We start from the raw sequence: 23,414 nt of genomic DNA, 5'->3' as shown, positions 1-23,414 counted from the left end.
TGGCCATTTATTAAAAGTCACACTTAGTTCAACAGTTCAGTGGTCACGACATTTAAATTAACTCACACTTCCCCACGTTAGAGGGCAATGAAGAAAAATCAACAACAACAGCAGTATAACATTAGTAGATTTCTGGTCAGTGATTGCTTTTTTCTTTACGGTACCTGCGAAATCAGGACAAATATCAATGATGCTGCATAGAATGATACGGAACAGAAGGAGGCCATTCGGTCCATCATGTTTGTTGAATATTCTATATATCTCAGTACAATGCAGAAATGCCACACGTTCCTAAGTGTGCAGCAGCTTTGTTTACAATATTTTAAAAATATCTCTGCAATCACAAAATGTCTACACCACGCTTATCCCAACTCAGCTTCCGTGGGTACTTTAGCTCTGAGTCCACACCCAGGCTTAATCAATCAAACATAGATCAGTAACCAGGCTCAGATAATTGAGCACAGATCAATTGAGCACCACAATTTCTGTTCTGTCTCTTTGGTTGAGCTGCTCAATTAATATTAGTATAATAGGTTTCAATTCAGAGTGGAAGGGAAGGCTTTGGAAGGGAATAGCGCAAATTGGAAGCTGCATGGGGAAACTCCATGAATGAAATGAAATGAAAATCGCTTATTGTCACAAGTAGGCTTCAAATGAAATTACTGTGAAAAGTCCCTAGTCGCCACATTCCGGCGCCTGTTCGGGGAGGCCAGTACAGGAATTGAACCGTGCTGCTGGCCTGCCTTGGTCTGCTTTAAAAGCCAGCGATTTAGCCCTGTGCAAAACCAGCCCCATCTGACCTATGGTACACCTGCTACTAAAAGTATAAGTAACCTAGTCAAGGCCAAAACCTATCAAGAAGACAACACCAGAGTTAATAAAATAGGAAATAATTTGAGGTGAATTAAGACGAAAAGCTTATTTTAGGATCTGAGAAAAGAAGGAATGAGCAACAGACATAATGGTCCATAATCTCCAAGTTCTCCAGCGTGGGATTTGGAGGGGTATCCCAAGTCCCATCCCCAACCTGATTCCCAGGCCCGGCTTCGCCCCACTCCCTCTAACGCCCGATCCAGCTTGACCCTCCCCAACCTGACCCAGGTGGACCCCATTGACCCTCTCCAAACTGGCAGGAACCCCCCAACTTGACCCCACTTCAACCCCTGACATCCGACCAACCCCCCCCCCCCCCCCACCCCATATCTGGCAGCTCCATTCCCCCCCCATGGCCTTACCTGACCCCTCGACCCAGTTGGCCCCACCCGATCTGACCCTCCACGACCAGATTCCCAACCCTCTGACCTCCACCACCACCCGCCCCTCAGTGCCAGACCCCCCTATCCCCTCCGGATGCTCTAACCCCAAAGCCCCCCCCCCCCCCCCCACACTCCTATTCCGATGTCCGAACATCCCGTCCCCCACCCGATGTCCAATATCCCTCCCCCCACACCTCCCTCCTGATGTTCGACCCCTTCAACCCCCGACTGATGTCCAAACGCCCTCGACCCCTGATCTCCCCCACCCCCTAAATCCTATCCACTTAATGTGCACTCTCCCTGGCCTGCCATTTTCAATCGGACCTTTTAACCTATCTGCTCTTATGGCAGCTAGACCGTAAGAAAGGTTTGTGTGCTCCTTTCTCCGGCTCTGGTAGACTTCGATTCTAGGCCTGGTGAACAGCTACGCCGCCTTGATCTGAACCAGCCTGAGTGAGGACGGTGGGGTGAGACTGGCACCGAAGAAATCTGGTGCAGGTAAGTGGGTATGGGGGCGGCTGGTTGCCACTCCGAGGAGATTACGGCCCAATATTGGGCAAGGTTTCAGCACCCACTCAAACCGACTTCAAACAGGGCCCATGGTGTGTTCTGTGGTTCTGGGAAAGAATGAGCTACCATGGAGGCTCGGAAGAAGCATTCATAGAACAGATATTTGGGAAATTCTGATGATCACCAGGAGCAACAATAGCAAGGAAAGAATCAAGAAAGTCATAAGAGACAGGGGTGGTGGGCGGTGTAGAGAGCGAGAATGAGAGGGAGAGCGAGAGAGAAAATGAGAGAGAGCGGGAGAGAGAGTAAGAGAACAAGAGAGAGAAAAATTATTTTGATTGCACAACACAGAAACAGGCCATTTGGTACAATTGGTCTGTGCTAGTATTTATTTTCCCAGCCCGCTTCGTCCAATGCTATCAACATATCTTTGTGTTCCTTCACAACTCGTGTGCTTATCTAGATTCCCCTTAAATGGATCCATGCTGTTCACCTCAACTACTGTGTGGTAGCAAGAAATGGAAAGGTTTAAATGTGGCTGGAGGTGCGAGAAGGCCTAGCCAACAAACTGGCATGGTGACCTCCTCCACTGACCGGAACTTCCATTACACTTCACCTTCATTGCGCTAAGGGTGTGCAAGCAACAAGACAACGACAGAAAAGCCAGAAATACGAGAAGAGGGGCTCTTACAGTCCATCGCCATGCCGACAGCAGTACATTTCTTGAATCGGCAGAGCTGGCATTGGTTCCTGGTGATCTTGTCAATCACGCAGCAGCCGTCATATTTACAGGAATAGGCAGGGTGCAGGTTTTTCTGGATTGTTCTCCTGAAGAAACCCTAAAAACGGGAAAAAAGAAAACAGTGTAAGGACAGGAACATCCGTACCTCAGTCTGTGATTGAAAGGGTATGCGGTGGGGGACAGGGAATGGCCTAGATTCTGGATTTCAGCGTATAAGACCATAGGAACATAAGACATAGGAGCAGAATTAGGCCACTTGGCTATCGAGTCTGCTCCGCCATTCAATCATGGCTGATATGTTTCTCACCCCCATTCTCCTGCCTTCTCCCCAGAACCCCCAACCCCCTTATTAATCAAGAACCTATCTATCTCTGTCTTAAAGACACTCAGTGATTTGGGCCTCCACTGCCTTCTGCGGCAAAGAGTTCCACAGATTCACCACCTTCTCTCTGGCTGAAGAAATTCCTCCTCATCTGTTTTAAAGGATTGTCCCTTTAGTCTGAAATTATATAAATGCAAGAACGAGCGATGGAAAATTGGAAGGCCATTTCATGTTTCTCCTGATTGTTACTGCCATTAAAGGACAGTTGCAATTTGGCGACAACCATACGAGCTCTTCTACTGGGGCTAGCTTTTTAATTCCAGTTTTGTAAAAATTATCTAGATTACGAGTCCAGTAACATAGAACATAACAATGTTACCCCTGCATAAACGAACGGGTTTGGAGTTAAACTTTCTCTCACAAATCTCAAGTTCCACATTAAGAAACATCAGGTGGTGGGGGTGGGGGTGGGTGCAGGGGGGGGGGGGCGGGTGGAGGATGGGGATGGGTGTACCCCATGGGTTCAGTGAGTGTGAATTAATTGCAGCAACAATTGGAATCTTAGCCAATCATCATCTGCACTGAGGGCATTATTGGACACTGGAGCTATTTTTCTGGCTCAATTATTAATTCAAATTCCTTTAATTGTTTCTGGAAATGCCATGAGAGTAATTGTGTTCTTTTTTCTCTTGATTTTAATGATTCAATCTGTGCAATTCCTTGTCTAATTAGTATGTTCAAGAAAGCAACCTCTCATTTGAGTGTTACGAGTAAATTGGCAACAAATTAGCATCATGTTCATCAGAAAGCATGTCATTATGAAGACAATTAGGTTTGAAATTTGAGTTATATAATTTCTGTTGTTTTGCTATTCCTTTCTACATGTAATTTACCTGGTTACTGATCCCAATCTTGCCAGTGTTATTATATTAATTTTACTTTTGTGGTTCAGCCTTCCATCCACGGTGCTAATTATAAAGCAAGTTACAGCAGGACTCAATTACTTTTGTTAGGCGAAGGTCTTTTGGGTTATAGAATCAAAGTGGGGAGTCGGAGCTTTGATACAGATCAGCCATGGTTTAATTGAATTGAGGAACAAGCCTCCAGCAGCTCGATGGCCTGCTCTTGTTCCTAAGATCCTGCAGTAGCAATGGTAATGAATTGTCCTTGTCATGTTTCCGAGTTCCAACAGACATCTGGTCAGAAATGGCATTTATAAACTCATTCATGGGACATGATAAGCTATGCATTTATGCAGGACCTTTCCCATCCTCCAAAAGCACTTCATAGCTCATGAATTACATTCAAGGTATGTTGTAGTTGTCATAATATACATCTATGTATATAATGGAGTGCAGACAGGCAGTGATTGACGCACAGGATGACCAGTAAGCACACAGAACAGAGCAGCCAATCACCAGACAGGATACGACCACTATAAAGCCAGAGGGCACCAGTTTTCCCGCTCTCTAGGGATCCAGTCTCCGAGACAGTCAGAGCTCATGAGCTAACCAGTGCAAACACCATGTGGTAGCCAGTAAGTCTGGTCAGGCTAGTATCAGGTCTCCAGTCAAGTCAGCATAGTGTCAACCCACAGTTGAACAGGTATAATAGTTTAGATGTTAAATAAAATTGTGTTGCATCTCATCAAGTGTTGGAAGTCTGTCTCTCGCTACACTGCATCAAGTGCAGTCCACATTGACCCAACACATCAGTAGTCACCAAGTGTAACACTTTTGCGAACAGCAAGACCCCACAAACTGCAATGAGCAGAATGATTAAATAATCTGCTTTTGTTGGTTGCGGGATGACTATTTGCCAGAATTGCCAGCTCTTTTTCAAATGTTGCCAAGGGATTTCTCATGTTCACCTGAACACTAGACAGGGTCTTGTATGAATTCTCCCTTCAAACGATTGCATGTCGAACAGTGCAGCACTCTCTCAGTACCGCCCCAAAGGACCAGCATGGACTAGGTGCTGAACTATTAGAGCTGCACTTAAAACTACTGCCCTGGTTACCAGTTGAAGCCCATTGCAGTGTGCAATCTGGGGAGAACCTTTGCTGCACAACCGAGCCATACAGAGTCGTAGATTCCAATTCAGTTCAGTTGGCTGGACAGCTGATTTGTGACGCAGAGCCAGGCCAGCAGCGGGGGTTCAATTCCCAGAACCGGCTGAGGTTATTCATGAAGGCCCCGCCTTCTCAACTTTGCCCCTTGTCTGAGGTGTGGTGACCCTGAGGTTAAACCGCGACCAGCCAGCTCTCCCCCTCAAAGGGGAAAGCGGACTATGGCAACTTTCCTTTATTGTCGCTGAACTAGTAATCCAGAGTCCCAGAGTACTACTCACGGTAGACAGTGAAATTTGAATTCAATAAAAATGTGGAATTAAATGTCTAACGATGACCATGAAACTATTGTTGTAAGAACCCATCTGGTTCACTAATGTCCTTCAGGAGGGAAATCTGCCATCCTGACCTGGTCTGGCCTACATGTGACTTCAGACCCACAGAAATGTGGTTGACAGTTAAGTGCCCTCTGAAATGGTCCAGAAAGCCACTGGTGAAGAATGCTGGGCCAGCCAGCAACGCACACATCCCATGAATGAATAAAAAAAACCTACCCTTCTTTACACACGAGTGGCTTATTAGAAATGTTACAGTAAGAGTTAAGTTAAGAATAAGGTCACTTTTACTGATCTGATCTTTATTACAATGGTTAGCACAGTTGCATCACAGCTCCAGAGTCCCAGGTTCGATTTGATTCCCGGCTTGGGTCAGTCTGTGCAGAGTCTGCACCTTCTCCCCGTGTCTGCGTGGGTTTCCTCCGGGTGCTCCGGTTTCCTCCCACAGTCCAAAGATGTACCGGTTAGATGGATTGGCCATGATAAATTGCCCTTAGTATCCAAAAAGGTTAGGTGGGGTTACTGGGTAATGGGGATAGTGTGGGCTTAAGTAGGGTGCTCTTTCCAAGGGCCGGTGCAGACTCGAAGGGCGGAATGGCCTCCGTCTGCACTGTAAATTCTATGTTGATGTCGATGTCTAACATACGTCCTGTGGCCATCAAGTCCTGGAGTGGGATTTGAACCTAGAGCTTCTAGATCAGAGAGAGGGGTATCCCTCCACCAGATACTATTACTAGCATTATATTCAAGTTGGATTTAATCAACTGAATTTAAATGCTCTAGTTGCTGTGGATTTTGGATTACTAGTCCAGTGACATAACCATTATGCTACCATTCCCATGGTGGAAATGAGCCAAGGGCAGTCTACATTCCTGCGATACTACTAAGGTTGAGCTACCTGCCAACAGTGTCTAGATTCCTATGAAAAGAATGCTCGCTTGTGTGAAGCACTGGAGATTGCCAAAGAAGGAACTGAATCCCCTGCATAAGCCGCAGTCTTCAGAACGAAAGGTGGACAAACGCACAGCTGGGGGTTTGACTGAGCTATACAGCTGAGTAAACTGTCAACTCTTTGCAGGGAAGAAATTGTAAATGTGAAGGTATAAAGTGTACATCCTGGACACTGATATAAACAAGTTGAACATGATCATGGTATTCAGCTGAGTATAGTGGGGTTTATCGGCTTCCATCCTCACCTTACAGCCTTCGCATGTGATGCAGCGGTAATGGTATCCTGTCGCCTTATCACCGCAAACTACACAGGGTTCATCCTTCTCCAAATAGCTGGGAATATACCCTGAAAAACAAACACAGAAAGAATTGGAACAGGGCAAAGGAATTTCTCGCGCACAGTGAAATGAAGGTCGTGCTCGTCGCAGCTACGCTGAGAATTTCTAACCAGTGTTCTTAAATTCCTCTTCCTGAGTGGAAGAACCATTTATATGGCACCTTTCTTCTGAGCCTCAACATGCCACTGAAGTGCTTGGCAGCCAGAGTGTGGGACGCGGCACCTCCCGGCGTTTGGAACCCCCCCCAAAAATGGGAACCCCCGGAACGAACACTGCCGAGGTCAGGTCTGATGGTCTAGGACCGGGTCAGCCAGGCAGGAAACATCCCCCGAATCCATAGAGGGCAAAGCCCCAGACAACGTGGGGCGTGCAGCTGAACAAGCTGCAAGGAATGGAACCGGCGGCTGCCTTCATCCAGTCACCTTTGTTGCCTCACCATATTGTTTACGCCACAGACCAATCGGTCCCTTCACATCTCAGAAGGAGAAGGGCCATAATCACAGAATTAACGAGTTTCCTCAAAGGCGTTAAGACCCCCCCTGGGGTCCTCGTAGCCGTAAGATGAGAGCTGATTTTGGAGAGAGCAAAAAAAGTTCTCTCTTGGTCTCGTAAGGAAATCATAATCTTTTTAGGCTCTGTCCCCCTTTCTGACTGTGATTGGGTTAAAATAAGTTTAATTCATCTAATTTACCGAAATGTCTGTCTATCAAGTTTTAAGAGATAATATGGCATGGGAAAACTTCTCTATGTTTCTATAATATGGTGTGATCGAACCACCTGTTTCCCACCATATTTTATACAAGTGGGATGTTTGCCCAGTAATGATAACAATGAGTCTATTCTGCAATGTGGGTAGTCAGTTTGAATACTGACTTCCTTATCAGATCTTTTCCCACGCTCTCAGCATTTTCTGCTGTCATGGCTACTATATGAGGTTTAATCGTATAATGTCACTAAATCATTTCTTCCTTTAAATTTTTATTATCTAAAGAAAAGTAGGTTTCTATCAACCACAGACCAATCGGTCCCGTCACATCTCAGAAACAGAAGGGCCATAATCACCGAATTAACTAGTTTCCCCAAAGGTGTTAAGAGCTCGGTAACAGACTCCCCTGGGGTCCTTGCAGTCATGTTGAACAATGACTGACGGCTTGGGGTCATAATGGTTCGCCACTAGCACTACCAGTTCCTTGAATGACTTGGAGTCTGGGGCTGCGAGGTACGTTAGGTTTGTTATTACGCTGAAGGTGGGGGCTCCACAGGCAGTGAAAAGTATTACTGTCTGTCGCTCACCACCACTTATAGAGTTAGCCCTGAAGAAGTAGCGCACATACTCTGTGGATTACGCCAATCTTCTATCCTTGTATCAAACACACCCAGTCTCCCAAAGGACGCCATTTTTAAATCAGTGCAAACCTTATTCCAGCAGTACGAGTAGATATGACCCTGCTTCCAACAGTTAGCAGCGCCATCTGGCACAGGCCTGCCCGCAGATCGGTGGGCCCCGATCGCGGGTCAGGCCACCAAGGGCCCCCCACCCCCCGGGGACCCCGCTAGATGGCCAACAAACCAGGTCCCGTCGTGATGGACCATGTCCATTTCACGCCAGCGGTCGCTTGGCCCATCGGTGCCCGAAGAATTGCCGGGGGGGGGGGGGGGGGGCAGCTGCCAATGGCCTCTGACCGGCGCCCCACCTGAAAACCGGCGTGGAGAATTCAGCAGCTGGTGTCGGAACGGCAGGGCGGGATTCACGCCCTGCCGTTCCCGACGATTCTCCGACCCAGCAGGGGGTCGGAGAATCCCGCCTGCCTGTTCTCTCACATGTAGGAAATCCCACTGCACTATTTTGAAGGAGAGCAAAAGTGTTTTCTGTCATGTCCTGACCAATATTTATCCCAGTCAACATCATTAAAACAGATGCTCTGGTCATTATTGCATTACAACCTTTGGGATCTTGCTATGCAGAAATTGGCTGCTACGATTCATGGATTCCAATAGTGACTATATTTCAAAGATGCTTTGTGGACTGGAAAGTGCTTTGGAACATCCAGACACAGTAAAAGGTGCAAAGTTTTTTTTACTGTTTTCTGCATCACACTGTGTATTCTGCATCACACTGTGTATTCTGCATCACAGTGTGTATTCTGCATCACACTGTGTATTCTGCATCACAGTGTGTATTCTGTATCACAGTGTGTATTCTGTATCACACTGTGTATTCTGTATCACAGTGTGTATTCTGTATCACACTGTGTATTCTGTATCACAGTGTATATTCTGTATCACAGTGTGTATTCTGTATCACACTGTGTATTCTGCATCACACTGTGTATTCTGCATCACAGTGTGTATTCTGTATCACAGTGTGTATTCTGTATCACACTGTGTATTCTGTATCACAGTGTGTATTCTGTATCACACTGTGTATTCTGTATCACAGTGTGTATTCTGCATCACACTGTATTCTGCATCACACTGTGTATTCTGCATCACAGTGTGTATTCTACACTGTACTTTGTATTCTGCATCACAGTGTGTATTCTGCATCACAGTGTGTATTCTGCACTGTACTTTGTATTCTCTGCATCATACATGAGGATTTGTGCTGCAGATTCAGCCACAGTTCTGACCAAGCTATAGCATTACAGCTACACCTCTAGCATCGAGCTAACAATGTGGAAAACTGCCTCTGCACGTCCTGTCCTCGGCATGCAGGGCGAATCTCAGTTGGCCAATTAACCCCTATCAGCACACTCCCAATCATCAGCCAAGCGATAGAAGGTGTCAGCTCCATCAAGTGACCTGTACTCAGCAAAAACATGCTCACCAAAGGGTTGCTATGGGTCGCACCACTATCCCCCCCCTGTGCCCAAGACCACGTTACAGTCTTGGTTAAACACAAGCACACGAGCTGAATTCCAGAGATGAGGTAAGACATCAAGGCAGCATTCAGCCTATTGTGGGGGAAAGACACCTGGTAAAATGAAGTCAATAGGAATCAGGGGGGAAACACTCAGTAATTGGAGCTGTGGTTGTTGGAGGCCGATTCTCTTAGTCAAAAACATGGCTGCAGGGGTTTGTCGGAGCCGTGCCCGAGGCTCAATCACCTTCAGCTGCATCATCAATGATCATCCGTCCATCAGAAGCGAGGGTGTTCACTGCATTTCATTGGATGATCCATGTATTTGTCCTCCGGTCTGGAAACAATCCATGCTCATGGACAGAAAGCCCTCGGCAACATCCCAGGCTTGAACTGATAAGTGGGAAGTAACAACTGTGCCACACAAATACTGCCTTCAGCATCGCATGTCCCACCTTGAATTACACTCTCAAAAACATCTCCCTGTACAACAACAACACTGAAATGGAAACAGTCTGGAAGGTCACTTTCATTTCCTCTTGGTAGATTTAAATCTCTGACTATTTGGATGACCGCACAATTTAGATCAGAGGGCAGATACAGGACTCTGAATTGGCAACAATTCAGCATTCTAACGGTCAACTTGAATTTAGACAGCAACATTTTTTTTCTTTCTATTCATTAATGAGATGTGGACAATGTCATTGTCCATCTGCCATTGCCCTTGGACAGACTTGGTAGGCCATTTAAGAGTCAACCACATTTCCGTGTGTCTGGAGTTACCAGAGTTACAGGTAAGGACGACAGATTTCCTTCCCTAAAGGACATTAGTGAAGCAGATGGGATTTTACGACAGTCGACAATATTCCGTGGTCACCATTAGACTTTTAACTCCAGATTTTTATTAAATTCAAATTTCACCACCTGCAGTGGCGGGTTTCGAAACCGGATCCCCACCGCATTACCCTGAGTCTCTGGATTACTAACCCAGTGCTAACACTACTACGTCACTAACTCCCCTCAAGTAAAGGGAGGTCTTGGGGCGCAGTGGGTAGCGCCCTTGGTTTAAACAGAAGCTCCGGGGTTGGGTCCAACAACAGGAATTGTTGGCCATGGAGGAGTGTTCAACGTGTTTCAACAGGCTAATAATCAGCTCGGGGATTGTTCCACCGTTTCCCCACTATTCCCCAAAGGGAAAATCAACAGTGTGGGGGTGCAAAGACATGGCGTATAAAATAAAATGTAGTAAAGCCTCCTGAGGTGCTTCACAGGAATACCATGAAACAAAATTTGACTTTGAGCCACATCCAGGCTGCCAGCTTCCCTAAAATACTTTAATGGCCAACTGGCTGCTGGGAACGGATTGGTTTCTTGTCTCCTTGTTCCACCTCCATTAAACCTGGAAGTGGGCAGGTTTGAGACTTTAACATTTCACCCAATTGCTACCTGCTGTTTTTGGGGCTTAAACGTCAACCCATTACCTCTGTTTCCCTCGCCACAGAGTCTGCCTGGCCTCCCCAGGCTGTGACAAAGAATCATCTGGACTCGAAACGTTCGCTCTTTTCTCTCCCTACAGATGTATGCCAGACCCGCTGAGATTTCCCAGCATTTTCTCATTCGCTCCCGAGGACTTACAGCAGTTTATGCTTTCGTTTCAGATTTTCAGCACCTGCATTGTTTAGCTTTTATAATAAATATCACAAATTTGCGGCATGGTGAAATCTTACTTCAGACTTCATCGATGGTCTCGGTGCCGTGAAAAGGCGGGAAAATGTAACAGCCGGGTATACCCGGTTCCAGGGTTCAATTCGGAAAGATTGGCCAGGATTTCCTGGATCCTGCACGGGGCATCCCACCGTGATGGATGCGGCAAACCAGCCAAAAGTCCATTGATTTCGGTGGGACTGGAAAATCCTGTCGCAGGGAGAGGCTGGAAAATCCCATCCATTGGATGGAATTTTCTCTCCATCTTGACAAGCTGACAAGTCAGGCGCAGTGTGTCGCCTGCCAGCTGCACCGCTGGCTTTGCCCGCCGTATGTTTTGACACTTTGTCGAAAAGAATCGTGGAAACGGGTCCCATGATGTTATGTGGGCAGGGCGAGCTCCGAATGAGATTCTCCGCCCCTTTCCGGCTTTCCTGTTGGCCGAAAACGGGGTGGAAAGTCCCTCCCCGTTGACTTTTACATCGCAAAAGAGGCCATTTTGTCCACTGACCAAATAGTCCTACTCCCCCTTTCTCCATATCCCTGCGACGTTCTCTCCTTCAAGTATTTATCCAGTTCTCCCTTGAAAACTACAGTCGAGCCCGCTCCTACCACCCTTTCGGGCAGTGCATTCCACCTCGCAATCTCTGGCTGCTTTAAGCAGAGTTCCCCTCCCATCACCTCTGGCTCTTCAAAATATTTCAGATACGACCTCAGCAAATATTCAACGCGTTTGGAATCATCAACCAGGGAGGATATGAGGGGTGAAACATTACGGTGGTTCAGCTGGGCGCTGAACAGATTACTGAAAGGACGAGACTCCAATGGGCCAAACAGCTAACATAATCCCTCACTTCTGTTTAAATCTGCTGAAGAAACCAATGAAACAAACCTCCAAAATATTAAATTACATCCTGTTTGTTGTCCCAGATCCTTGGGCAGGAAGGATGTAATTATTTAACCAGATTGCTGTTTGATGTTTGGTACAGTGTCATTCCAGTGCTGTGCAATTTATATTTAATGGAAAATCCATTCTTGTTTTCTTTCCTTGGTGACAGTTTTATTTTGTACTGAAGTTTTCACGCGCATCGATGCTCTTTTGCTTCTTCGCTCAAGTGTCTACTGTTCATGTGTGTGTGTATATCTTGATTGCGAATGTTGGCATGCTGCTCAATTGCTGAGGGAGTCACAGACCAGCCCGAGTGTGCAATCGCATAACATCCACACGTGTGTGTGTGTGTGTGTGTGTTAAAGGAAGTGGGTTGATGGGACAGCAACCAGCAGCGGGAGTCTGGCAATCTATTGCAAGTAATTGGGACAGCTAATAAAATATTATCATTTTTTGTGAGGGCAACTGATTACGAAAGTCGGGAGGCTATTCTTCATTTGTACTGGGCATTGAAAATGAAAATGAAAATCGCTTATTGTCACGAGTAGGCTTCAATGAAGTTACTGTGAAAAGCCCCTAGTCGACACATTCCGGCGCCTGTTCGGGGAGGCTGGCACGGGAATTGAACCGTGCTGCTGGCCTGCCGTGGTCTGCTTTAAAAGCCAGCGATTTAGCCCAGTGTGCTAAACCAGCCCCTGATGAGACCACCTCTGGAGTATTGCGTATTGTCTTGGTCTCCTTATTTAAATAATGTGGAGATGTTGGCATTGGACTGGAGTGGGCAAGTGCTCCGAAAGCTGCCGATTCCAAATAAACCTGTTGGACTTTAACCTGGTGTTGGTAAGACTTCTTACTGTGTCCTTATTTAAAGAACTGTGTGAATGCGTTAGAAGCAGCCCAGAGATGGTTTAATTGGCTGATTCCAAGAATGGATGGGTCGTCTAATGAGGAAAGGTTGGAGCGGTTGTGTAGCCACTGGAGTTTAGAAGAGTAAGGCGTGACATGATCGAAACCTTCACGATCCTGAGGGCTATTGACAAGATGGATGTGGAGAGGATGCTTCCTCTTGTGGGAGAATCTAGAACTAGGAGTCACTGTTTACAAATAAGGGATTGCTCATTTAAGACAGAGATGAGAAAGACTTTTCTCTCAGAGGGCCGTGAATCTCTGGGTCTCTCTTCCTCAAAAGGCAGTGGAAGCAGAATCTAGATAGATTCTTGATTAACTGGGGGGTGAAAGGTTATCGGGGTTAGGCAGGAATGTGGGGTTGAAGTTACAATCAAATCATGATCCTATTGAACGGCGGAGCAGGCTCGAGGGGCCGAGTGGCCTACTCCTAATTTGTATGTTCATATGTTTATATGTTCGTGTTTCTGCCTAAACTGGGAGTAATACTGGTAATTATAGTGCCCTTACTTGAGGGATTTGGTAACATAGTCATGCCACTGGACGAGTAATCGGGAGGCCTGGATTAATGATCTGTGATATAAATTCAAGTCTCACCACGCGGCTGGGAATTTATCTTTAATTAATTAAGTAAAAAAATGCGATAGAAAGCTTGCATCAGCAACGGTGACAATACAACAACACGACATGGTTCACTAATATCCATTAGGGAAGGAAGTCTGCCAGCCGTACTCGGTCTGGTCCACACGCCACCTCAGGCACTAGTGTCTGACCACACTGGTGTGGCTGACTCTTAACTGCCCGCTGAAATAGCACAGCAAGCCAAGCCGCATTCAAAAAGATGGCTCACCACTATCCTCTCAAAGGCAGTTAGTGACAGGAAATGAATGCTGCCTTAGCAACAACACCTCATCCCGTGGCTGAATTGAAAACTGTGAGGAGCACAATGGAGAACTTCAAAAGGGCCTAGACAAGTCAGTGGAATGGGTAGATAGGTGGCAGATGAAGCTCAATGCGAAGAACTGTGAAGTGATGCAGTTTGGTAGGAAGAACATGGAGTAAAAGACAGTATAAAAGAAAGTGTACCACTCTAGAGAGGGGTGCAGGGGCCGAGGGACCCGGGTGTATCTGTGCATCAGTCATTAAAGGTAGTAGGACATGTTGAGAGAGCACTTAATAAGTATCCAGTATTCTTGCCACGTATAAAACAGTGGGTGAAATTCTCCGTTTACCCCGCTGGAGCTGAATTACATCAGACTTGCGTTCCCAAATCTGGTAGTGCTTCCTGTGTCTGAGCCAGCAGATGTGTTGCCCAGGTCAGTGTTAAAGCAATATTTTTTTTTTGCTGCGTCTGTCTGGACTGCTCTCTAGCTTCCAGACAGGAGTCTCTCTTCTGGGGGGAGTTTCCTGTCAGGGATCTCTCTTCTGGGTGAGGGACTTCCTGACAGGGGTGATTCTTCTTGGGGGGGGGGGGGGGCTTCCTAAAAGGGGTCACTCTTCTGGTGGGGGGGGGGGGCCTTCTGAACAGGGGTCACTCTTCTGGGGGGGCTTCCTGACAGGGTCTGTGGCCGGGGGGGGAGGGGTTGTCTCCTTATTTAGGGGTTCTCTGTGGGGTCGCTTTATTTCGATTTCTCCACCACATCGGTAACTCTACTACAGGCGTCGCGAGGCGGAGAATTCAGCCCATTAGCTTGACCTCAGCTGAAGCACCACGTGCAGTTCTGCGGACTGCGCTGGTTTAGCTCACTGAGCTAAATCGCTGGCTTTTAAAGCAGACCAAGCAGGCCAGCAGCACGGTTCGATTCCCGTACCAGCCTCCCCGGACAGGCGCCGGAATGTGGCGACTAGGGGCTTTTCACAGTAACTTCATTGAAGCCGACTCGTGACAATAAGAGATTTTCATTTCATTTCATTTTTCATTACACAAAGGATGTGAAGGCATTGGAGAAAGTGCAGAAGAGATTTACTAGAATGGTTCCAGGGATGAGAAACTCCGGTTATGAAGACAGATTGGAGAGGTTGGGACTGTTGTCCTTGGGGAAAGGAAGGCTGAGAGGAGATTTGACAGTACTGTATTCAAATCAAGAGGGGCCTGGACAGAATAGACGAGGGTAACATGTTCCCATTGGTGAAAAGATCGAGAGTGGGATGGCAGAGATTTAAGGTGATTGGTAAAAGAAGCAAACGTGATGTGAGAAAAATCTTTTTTTCACACAACTAATGTTTCAGATCTGGAATGCACTGCCTGATATCATGGTGCCAATAGAGGCATTCGAGAGGGAATTAGATGACTGTCTGAAAAGAAGCAATGTGCTGGGTGATAGTGATGGCAAGCAGAAGAATGGCACTGGCTGAAATGCCCAGTCAGAGAGCTGGAGCAGACACAAATGGGCCAATTGGGCCTCCTTTGGCACAGTGACAATTCTGTGATTCAGTTCTGCGAATTAAAGTTAAGAAAATATAGGTGGAGATCAGTTAATTCAGCTAGGACCCAGGATTGAACCTGAGAGTCTCCTGGTGTGACTTTGGACAAACCTGCCAGCTGATGGACAGAACGTCCGAGGTAAAGCAGTCACACAATTTGTTTACACGTCCAGCAACCCGTGTCCTTAAAATTAGCCTTCACTGGTAACGGTTAAAATAGTTACTGCCAATTTAAATCCCTTAGGTCTCCTAAAGTATTTTCACACCAAGTTGAGACATAAAAATAGAGGTGACTCATGCTAAATTATTTTGCAGTCATGCTAGATTATGTTGCATCCAGATCTCGTACACTATTCCAACAAACAACACGTTAGCTGCGAGAGTGCCATCTATTTATATCAGGGAAACGTTTCAACATATTAGCAGGATGGTGATGTTTATCAGTTACAGCAGTGTGTTCGCCACTTCTATAAAGGAGCGAGTGATTCGATCAAACGTGTGTGGTCACTTCGTTGTTAAGTTTCAAGTACAGCACCATTCGCAGGGCCATGGGCACAAAATATTCAGGCTGCATATTGGAATGTTACTTTGCAGGATACTGTAATCTCCAGTGCACAATATATAGCCACCTAGAAACTACAATGGTGAGATTGACCGTGAATGAGTCAAAATGCCAACGTAGAACATAGAACAGTACAGCACAGAACAGGCCCTTCGGCCCTTGAGGTTGCGCCGAGCCATGATCACCCTACTCAAACCCACGCATCCACCCTATACCCGTAACCCAACAACCCCCCCCTTAACCTTACTTTTTAGGACACTACGGGCAATTTATCATGGCCAATCCACCTAACCCGCGCATCTTTGGACTGTGGGAGGAAACCGGAGCACCCGGAGGAAACACACGGGGAGGACGTGCAGACTCCGCACAGACAGTGACCCAGCCGGGAATCGAACCTGGGACCCTGGAGCTGTGAAGCATTTATGCTAACCACCATGCTACCCTGCTGCCCACTAGATGAGAAAAAGTAGCCAAATCCAATGTATTGTGTGGGTCAGTTTAATTGCTAGTTGCACCTCACCAAATCTGTATTAAAAATCTGATTAAATACTGAATGCAGTATCAATGGGACTGGGACTTGCCAGCATTTGCCAACTTGGGTCATAAATAACCGGACCTGTGTATGTATTTCTGCACCAATGAGGCCAACATTCCTGATCACCCATCAGTCCCCCAGTCCTGATCAGTTAACCCAGTACAAGGCAATGCTTTAATCTAGGACCTTCCTGCTGTTTATGTCTTAGCAGCATAACATAGTGAGACAGTTACCTGCGGGGAAAATCCACATTTTAAAATCACATAAAAAATATATTTTAAAGTGCGAAATTAAAGTGAGTAATACTTGAATCAAAATCAATCTTTCGTATACCTATACAGATTTTAGAACATGTGTTTTTTTATGTAAAATTCCTGCCGTCTCTCCTTCAGTCCCGATGTCCTCCCCTCTTTCTCCTTCTTTCCTATCACCTCACCCATACCTCGGGCCTGATTGTTACATAGTCGGAAAGACTCCTCCGACCATTGAAAAACGATGGGCGGGCGGGATGCAGACCCGAGCTCAGCAGGGCCATTCAAACTCAGTGCTGAGTTCAAACAGACCCCGTGGAGTCCAAAGAATCCCTGCAGTGCAGAAGGAGGTTATTCAGCCCATCGAGCCCGCACTGACCTTCCGAAAGAGCACCCCACCTCGACCCTATTTCCTTAATTCCCCGCGTTGATCATGGCCAATCCATCTAATCCTGCACATCTTTGGACTGTGGAAGGAAACCCACGCAAACACAGGGAAAACATGCAAACTCCATACAGGGAGGCACCCAAGATCGGAATTGAACCTAGGTCCCTGGAACTGTGAGGCAGCAGAACATAACCACTGTGCAACCGTGCTGTTGCTTTGGTTGGTCCAAGAGCCTTAAACCTGCGGTGAGGGAGTCACAACTTAATGGAGTAGGTGTAAATGTTCCTGAGGGCAGATAAAGTCTGTACAACTCTCATGATCTGAAATTGTTTAAATAGCCTGCTCTTTAAACTTTTACAAATAAACAGGCTTCAGCTGTCAGGAGGACTTTTTAAAATCCTCTGCTGGGTTGCTTAGAGAAAAAAAAGTAACATTTGGTCATGCAGTTTCAGTAGAGCTCTTTGTTGACATTTCCCCAAGGTTTGTCATTATGAATGCATGGTTGATTACAAAAGCTACAATTATCTTAGCAGGGGGCTCTGCGTTCAGTTGGCTTGACAGCATAAAGAGGCATAAAAAACATTAGCTGTCTTTGATATGGGATCTGAATACAAATTTGTTTGTTTTTATAAGAGATTACCCACTTAAGGAGATTTGAGAACTTGGAATGGATTTTATGAAGGGGAGTTTTTTCACGATCAAGTGTGTATAAGAGAGAGCTGTATTAGGTAGTTGTAAATGACAGCCAATTAGGCTCATTAAGAGTCTTACTAAGGGCATTGTCTTGGATTTCCCAGGTTTCTAGTCACCTGACGCAGTGGATGGCGGTTTAACCAAATCTGGATTGGCTTTCATTTATTAAAAAACCACAAAGTTATCTCCCCAATTCATTCAACGGTGTAATGAAAAATTGCCATTGAACTGCTTGTGGGCTCAGTCATTGAGAACATTCAAAACTGAGATTTCTAAATGGTCAGAACAGGCGGGATATGGGGGTAGTGCAGGAAAATGGCGTTGAAGTAGAAGATCAATCAGATCTCATTGAATGACAGAGCAGGCTCGAAGAGCTAAATGCTCCTGTTCCTTATGAAGCAGGAACTGAGACCAGCAGACATCGGCCGGGATTTTCCAGCCCCCTGGGAAATTCGACGGCTCGGCCAAAAGCCCATTGGCAGGACTGGATGATGCTGGTATTGGGCAGTGCTGGAAAATCTGACCCACAATTCCAGTAAGGGATTTTATAATTATCAAACAGCGAGAGACTCCGAGACGTAGAGGGAAAGGCAAGTCAAGAGAGACATTTCAAAAGTATCTCATATATATCTATATTATTCTCCTTGGCTGGGCGGGTAAACATTGTTTTTCAGTTAGGTTCTCTCCAGCTGTCCAACAGCCTTTGGCTGGTTTCTGGTTGAGGAAGTCTTTGCTCGAGGGAAAGTTTTCTATTAGTGACATTTTGGATTTATCTAACTGACCTCATGGGTTTCCTCTGGAAGCAAAAATCCGACCTTGAACAAAATCGGCTGTCAACATTTTCCTGAACATGGATTTTGTCAATGTCGAGAAGGTGAATTAAGCAATGGTGAGAAATCACACAAATAAGGGCTGTGTTCCCTGGTATTTAGAAGGTTGAAATATGATTTGATGGAAGGTCTCAAGATATTAAGGGTGACTGAGGGTAGATTGAGAGGAATTATTTTCACAAGCTGGGGAGTGAGGGAATGGCCTAAACATTAGAGCCAGACCTTCCGGGGTGACAATAGGAAATACGTCTTCATGCAAAAGATGATAGAAATTTGGAATTCTTTGCTGCAAAGGGTAATTGACGCTAGTAAATGTTAAATTTAACACCGAGCTTGTTATCCAAATTTATCAAGGGATATAGGGCAAAGGTGCGTAATTGGGATTTAGTCACACATCAACCATGAGATCATTGAATGGTGGAATAGTCTTGAAGGGGTTAAATGGCCAATTCCTGTTCCTATATTCCTGAAGGGTAAAGCTTGCGGTTTTTAAGTGCACGATTATATCTCTTGCAAATTGAGGTGTTGTGTGCAATGGATTACTTCAAAGAGTAGTGACAGTTATTCTGTGGGCAAACAGCGCAAGTAATTTGCAAACAACGTTCTACAATCAGCAATCAATTGAATGACCAGTCTTTAGGATGTTGACTGAGAGATGAATCTGGCCAAGGAAACCTAGAATACTATTCTTAAAATAGTGGGAACTTTAGGCTACTCCTAACCAGGACCTTGGCTGAATATCTCAGCTGCTCTCTCTCATGTTGTGAATTGAACTGGACTGGCCACAAAGACTGGGGAGTCTGCAGCACATAACTCATCTCCTGACCACCCCCCCCCCCCCCCCCCCCCCCCCCCCCAGAATTGGTCGACCGTGAACAGACACAAGTCAGGAGTGTAATGGAATATTCTCCACATTCTCGGATGAGTGCAGCTCCAACAACAGCCATGAAGCTCTATGCCATCCAGGACAAAACAGCCCACTTGAATGGCATGCCATTCGCTGCCTTAAACATACACTCCCTCCAAAACTGGTGCACAGTGGTACAAATGTGTACTAAATACGCAGCGACTTGCCAAGGCTCTTTTGACAGCGCCTTCCAAACCCGCAAACTCTCATTGGGTCAAAACCCTGGAACACCCCCCCCCCCCCCCCCCCCCCCCCTCACCTGTCAGCACCCTGGGTATACCAACACCACGTTTAAAATGGTGACTCACCACAACCTTCTCCAGGGCGATTGGGAATGGGCAGTAGATGTTGGTCTTGCTAGAAATGCCCACATTCCACGAGTTAATTAAAAGCAACCTTACGTGCCTGAATTATGTAGGTTGATCCACGTTGTGAGGTTGGTTTCAAAGAAAACAGGATTTCTCTTACTTTCCCCCAATTCTCTGGCAACGTTGCTCCCTCATTCCGCCCACTCACCCTGTGAGGCCTGAGCCCACGCTATCAAGTGTGACAGTACCTGCCATGCTGGTGGATTTCATTGAGGACTGGCTGTTTTTCCGTTTTCTCTTTCCATTCTGCCACCTGCAAGAGAAAGGCGAGGCCTTTTAGTGCGCGCCAACACCCGTCAATCTTGGGGAATACTTTCAAACGCTGCCATTAGCTGCCTTGGTAAAACCGACCAAGTGAATTGCGAACAGAACAGAAATATATCACAGATGTCAAACTGCACCATTAAATCCACAGGGTTGCCACAGGCCTAGTGGGAAGCCTGATTGTAAAGTGGCTCCAGGGGCGTCAGTCATAATAAATCTAATTTCCGCCGATGTGCAGTCTGAATTATGTGCGCGTGGAGTCATTTTGCTCAGCTTCCCTTCCATTTGTTTATCGACTTCTTGTTTTTCACTGCCCCCGCCCTCCTCCTCCTCCTCCCCCCCCACCCCCACCCCCCCCCCCCCCCCCACCCCCCACACCTGCCTGAGAAGTGTCACCTCTCCGGCCAGTCAGCCAGACGGGACACCTCCGAGCTGCTTGGCGGGCCGCCAGGCAGAGTTTGCTGCTGCTCAGTGTGCTCCATGCCCAGGCCGACAGGACTACCAGACAAACAAAATGCAACAGCACCAAGGCTACGTGGCTCGGGTGTTCCAGAACTCTGAAAAAAACGATTTCTCAATTAATGTGGAGGGTTCCCGTAGGCTTCGGGGGATTCAGGCGAGCACCCTGCCCCGTGGAGGCCAGGCGTGACACGCACAACGTGAGAGAAGCTACCCACCCCCCCTCCCCGGCCCACTTTGACACTGATGGTCAGGGCTGCAGGTTCATTATTACCGAATAGGTCAAATTCTGCTTTTGCTGTTTGGATTTCCATGGATTTGTGGTTTGAGATTGTATTTCTGAGATTCTAGCTGCTCATAATTAGGCCCACTGGTGTGCGCTGACTGACTGAATAAAACTCAATTTCAGGTTTATCTGTGTTTATTATTGGCACCTGGCCAATTCAGAATCCGTGAGCCATCTATTTTTCTGTGAGAATCAATGGCTTTACTCTCTGTTCTAGGTTCAGATAGAAACAGAAAGAGATGAAAAAAACTCTACAGGACTGGAAACCGAGTTCATAGCAGTGGTTCTACAAGTGACTGTGCCGCTGTAACCTTCATAAAGGTTAATGAAGCATATTGGGCGGGATTCTCCCATGCCGTGGCGTATTGGAGAAACGGCGTTGGCGGCATTTTTTCCCGCGGCGCCGGTCCGACACCGACAGGCGAGTCTCCGAGGAGCGGAGAATCGGCACCATTTGCGCCGGCGCGTTTGGCGCGGCGGCGGTTGCGGGCCGCTGTCTGCGGCCAGGCCGCCGATTCTCCAGCCTTGATGGGCTGAGCGGCCGCGTGGAAACGGCAGAGTTCCCGCCGGCTGCAAGCAGGTGTGAACGGCGCCGGCGGAAACTCTGCGCGTAGGGTCGGGGGGGGGGGGGGGGGGTGGGGAAAAGCGCTCCTTCAGTAGGGGGGGGGGGGGGGGGGCCTCCGGTGGGGTCTGGCCCGCGATCGGGGCCCACCGATCGGCGGGCCGGCCTCTCCAGCCCCGGCCTTATTTTATTACGCGGCCGGCCCCTGAACCCCCACGCCATTTTGCGTCGGGGCCGGCGCGCTGAGGAAGTCCCCCCCCCCCGTGCATGCGCGGGTTGGCGCGGCGCCCATTTGGCACTGGGAAGAGAGGCAGGAGCGGCATGAACCGCAAACACTCTGTCTCCATTTTGGAAAATCGCGCCCATAGTTTTCTGGGCTTTATTAATAGGGGTATACAGTACAAGAGCAAGGGTGTTACAGTGAACCTATACCGGACACTAGTTTAGAGCCCCGCTGGAATATGTGTCCAGTTCTGGGTGCCACACTATGGGAAGGTTGTGAACACATTGGAGCGAGTGCAGGAAAGGTTTATAAGAGTGGTTCCAGGGATGAGAAACATCAGTTATGAGGACAGATTGGAGAGTTTAGGACTGTTCTCCTTCGAGAGAAGAAAGCCACGAGGAGATTTGATTGATATGTTAAAAATCAGAAGGGGGCTGAAAGAGTTTGGAGAAACTGAACCCGCTCGTAACAGGATCAAGAATGAGAGGGGCACAGATTTAAAATGATTTGCATAAGAAGCAAATGCGCCATGAGAAAAATGTTTTTCACACAGCGAGTGGATGGGGCTTGGAATGCGCAGCCTGGGAGTGTGCAGGCAAGTTCAATCGAGGCATTTAAGAGGGAATTAGATGATTACCTGAATAGAAACAATGGGCAGGGGTACGGGGAGAGGGCAGGGGAATGGCATTGAGCCATGATGCTCCTTTGGAGAGCTGGTGCAGACAGGATGGGCCAAATGGCCTCCTCTTTTAAATTAATTTACGGGATGTGGGCGTCGCTGGTCAGACCAGCATTTGTTGCCCATCCCTAGAGCCCATTTGCGGCATAACAATTCTGTGATTCTGTGAAGGCAGCTGTAAGGAAGAAGCAACATTCAGTCTGCCAGTTGTCCCGGATGGTGCCGAGTGCCCGCTATACTGTGGCATTGACGCAAGGCCTATTTTCTTCAGGGGGCTCATCCTTCGATTGCCTGGGTATCTCTAGGGATGGAAGATGAATGTCCCAGGCCTTGCTGCTAGCCGTCTGGGATCAAGGTAGATCTTTGTGCGTGTGGCTTGAGCCCAAGAACCTGCTTTATCTGTGCAAAGGCGACCTCCAGACTCACCGAACATCTGTCACTAAACTGCGAGCAAGGATGCTAAAGTAATTTCAATCAAATATATTTAGCGGAATCTGGAGTGTAGTGTTCAATTGTTCTGTGTTTGATTATGTGAGTCTGTTGTCTATTGATGCTCACTGTGTTTGAGGGCTTAACCCGAGGTGTGGAGTCATTTCAAAGGTGTGGAGTCATTGGGCAGCACGGTAGCACAAGTGATTAGCACTGTGGCTTCACAGCGCCAGGGTTCCAGGTTCGATTCCCTGCTGGGTCACTGTCTGTGCGGAGTCCGAACGTTCTCCCCAAGTCTGCGTGGGTTTCCTCCGGGTGCTCCGGTTTCCTCCCACAGTCCAAAGATGTGCAGGTTAGGTGGATTGGCCGTGATAAATTGCCCTTAGTGACCAAAAAGGTTAGGAGGGGTTATTGGGTTATGGGGATAGGGTGGAAGTGAGGGCTTAAGTGGGTCGGTGCAGACTCGATGGGCCGAATGGCCTCGTTCTGCACTGTATGTTCTATGTTCAATGTGTTACACACCAAAATTAGTGTAATCTACACATAGATCCGAGATATGAAATATATAACATGGTGATGGTAGGGGTAAAAGTGCTCCTCCTGGCTCCACATTAAAACCACAGGCTGCTGCTTCCCCACCCTACTCCTGATCACTTAAGCGACTCTCTTTGGT

General features: G+C 47.2%; 1 protein-coding gene across 6 annotated transcripts in view; it reads right to left on the bottom strand.

Annotated features, from left to right (window-relative positions):
• LOC119954232 (thyroid hormone receptor alpha) overlaps nt 1-23,414 on the bottom strand; it is a 403,063-nt gene that overhangs the window by 30,106 nt on the left and 349,543 nt on the right. For all 6 annotated transcript variants that reach the window (XM_038779296.1, XM_038779295.1, XM_038779297.1 and 3 more), the window contains 3 exons: nt 20,028-20,092; nt 6,430-6,530; nt 2,458-2,605 (listed from right to left, as the gene is read on the bottom strand). In XM_038779296.1, the coding sequence (XP_038635224.1) occupies nt 2,458-2,605; nt 6,430-6,530; nt 20,028-20,092 (314 nt within the window). The remainder of the gene's footprint in view (nt 1-2,457; nt 2,606-6,429; nt 6,531-20,027; nt 20,093-23,414) is intronic.

This window comes from Scyliorhinus canicula, chromosome 19, assembly GCF_902713615.1.
Source record: "Scyliorhinus canicula chromosome 19, sScyCan1.1, whole genome shotgun sequence".
NCBI lineage: Eukaryota > Metazoa > Chordata > Chondrichthyes > Carcharhiniformes > Scyliorhinidae > Scyliorhinus > Scyliorhinus canicula.
Note: the sequence above shows the minus strand (reverse complement) of the source record. Positions and strands in the feature narration are given on the sequence as shown.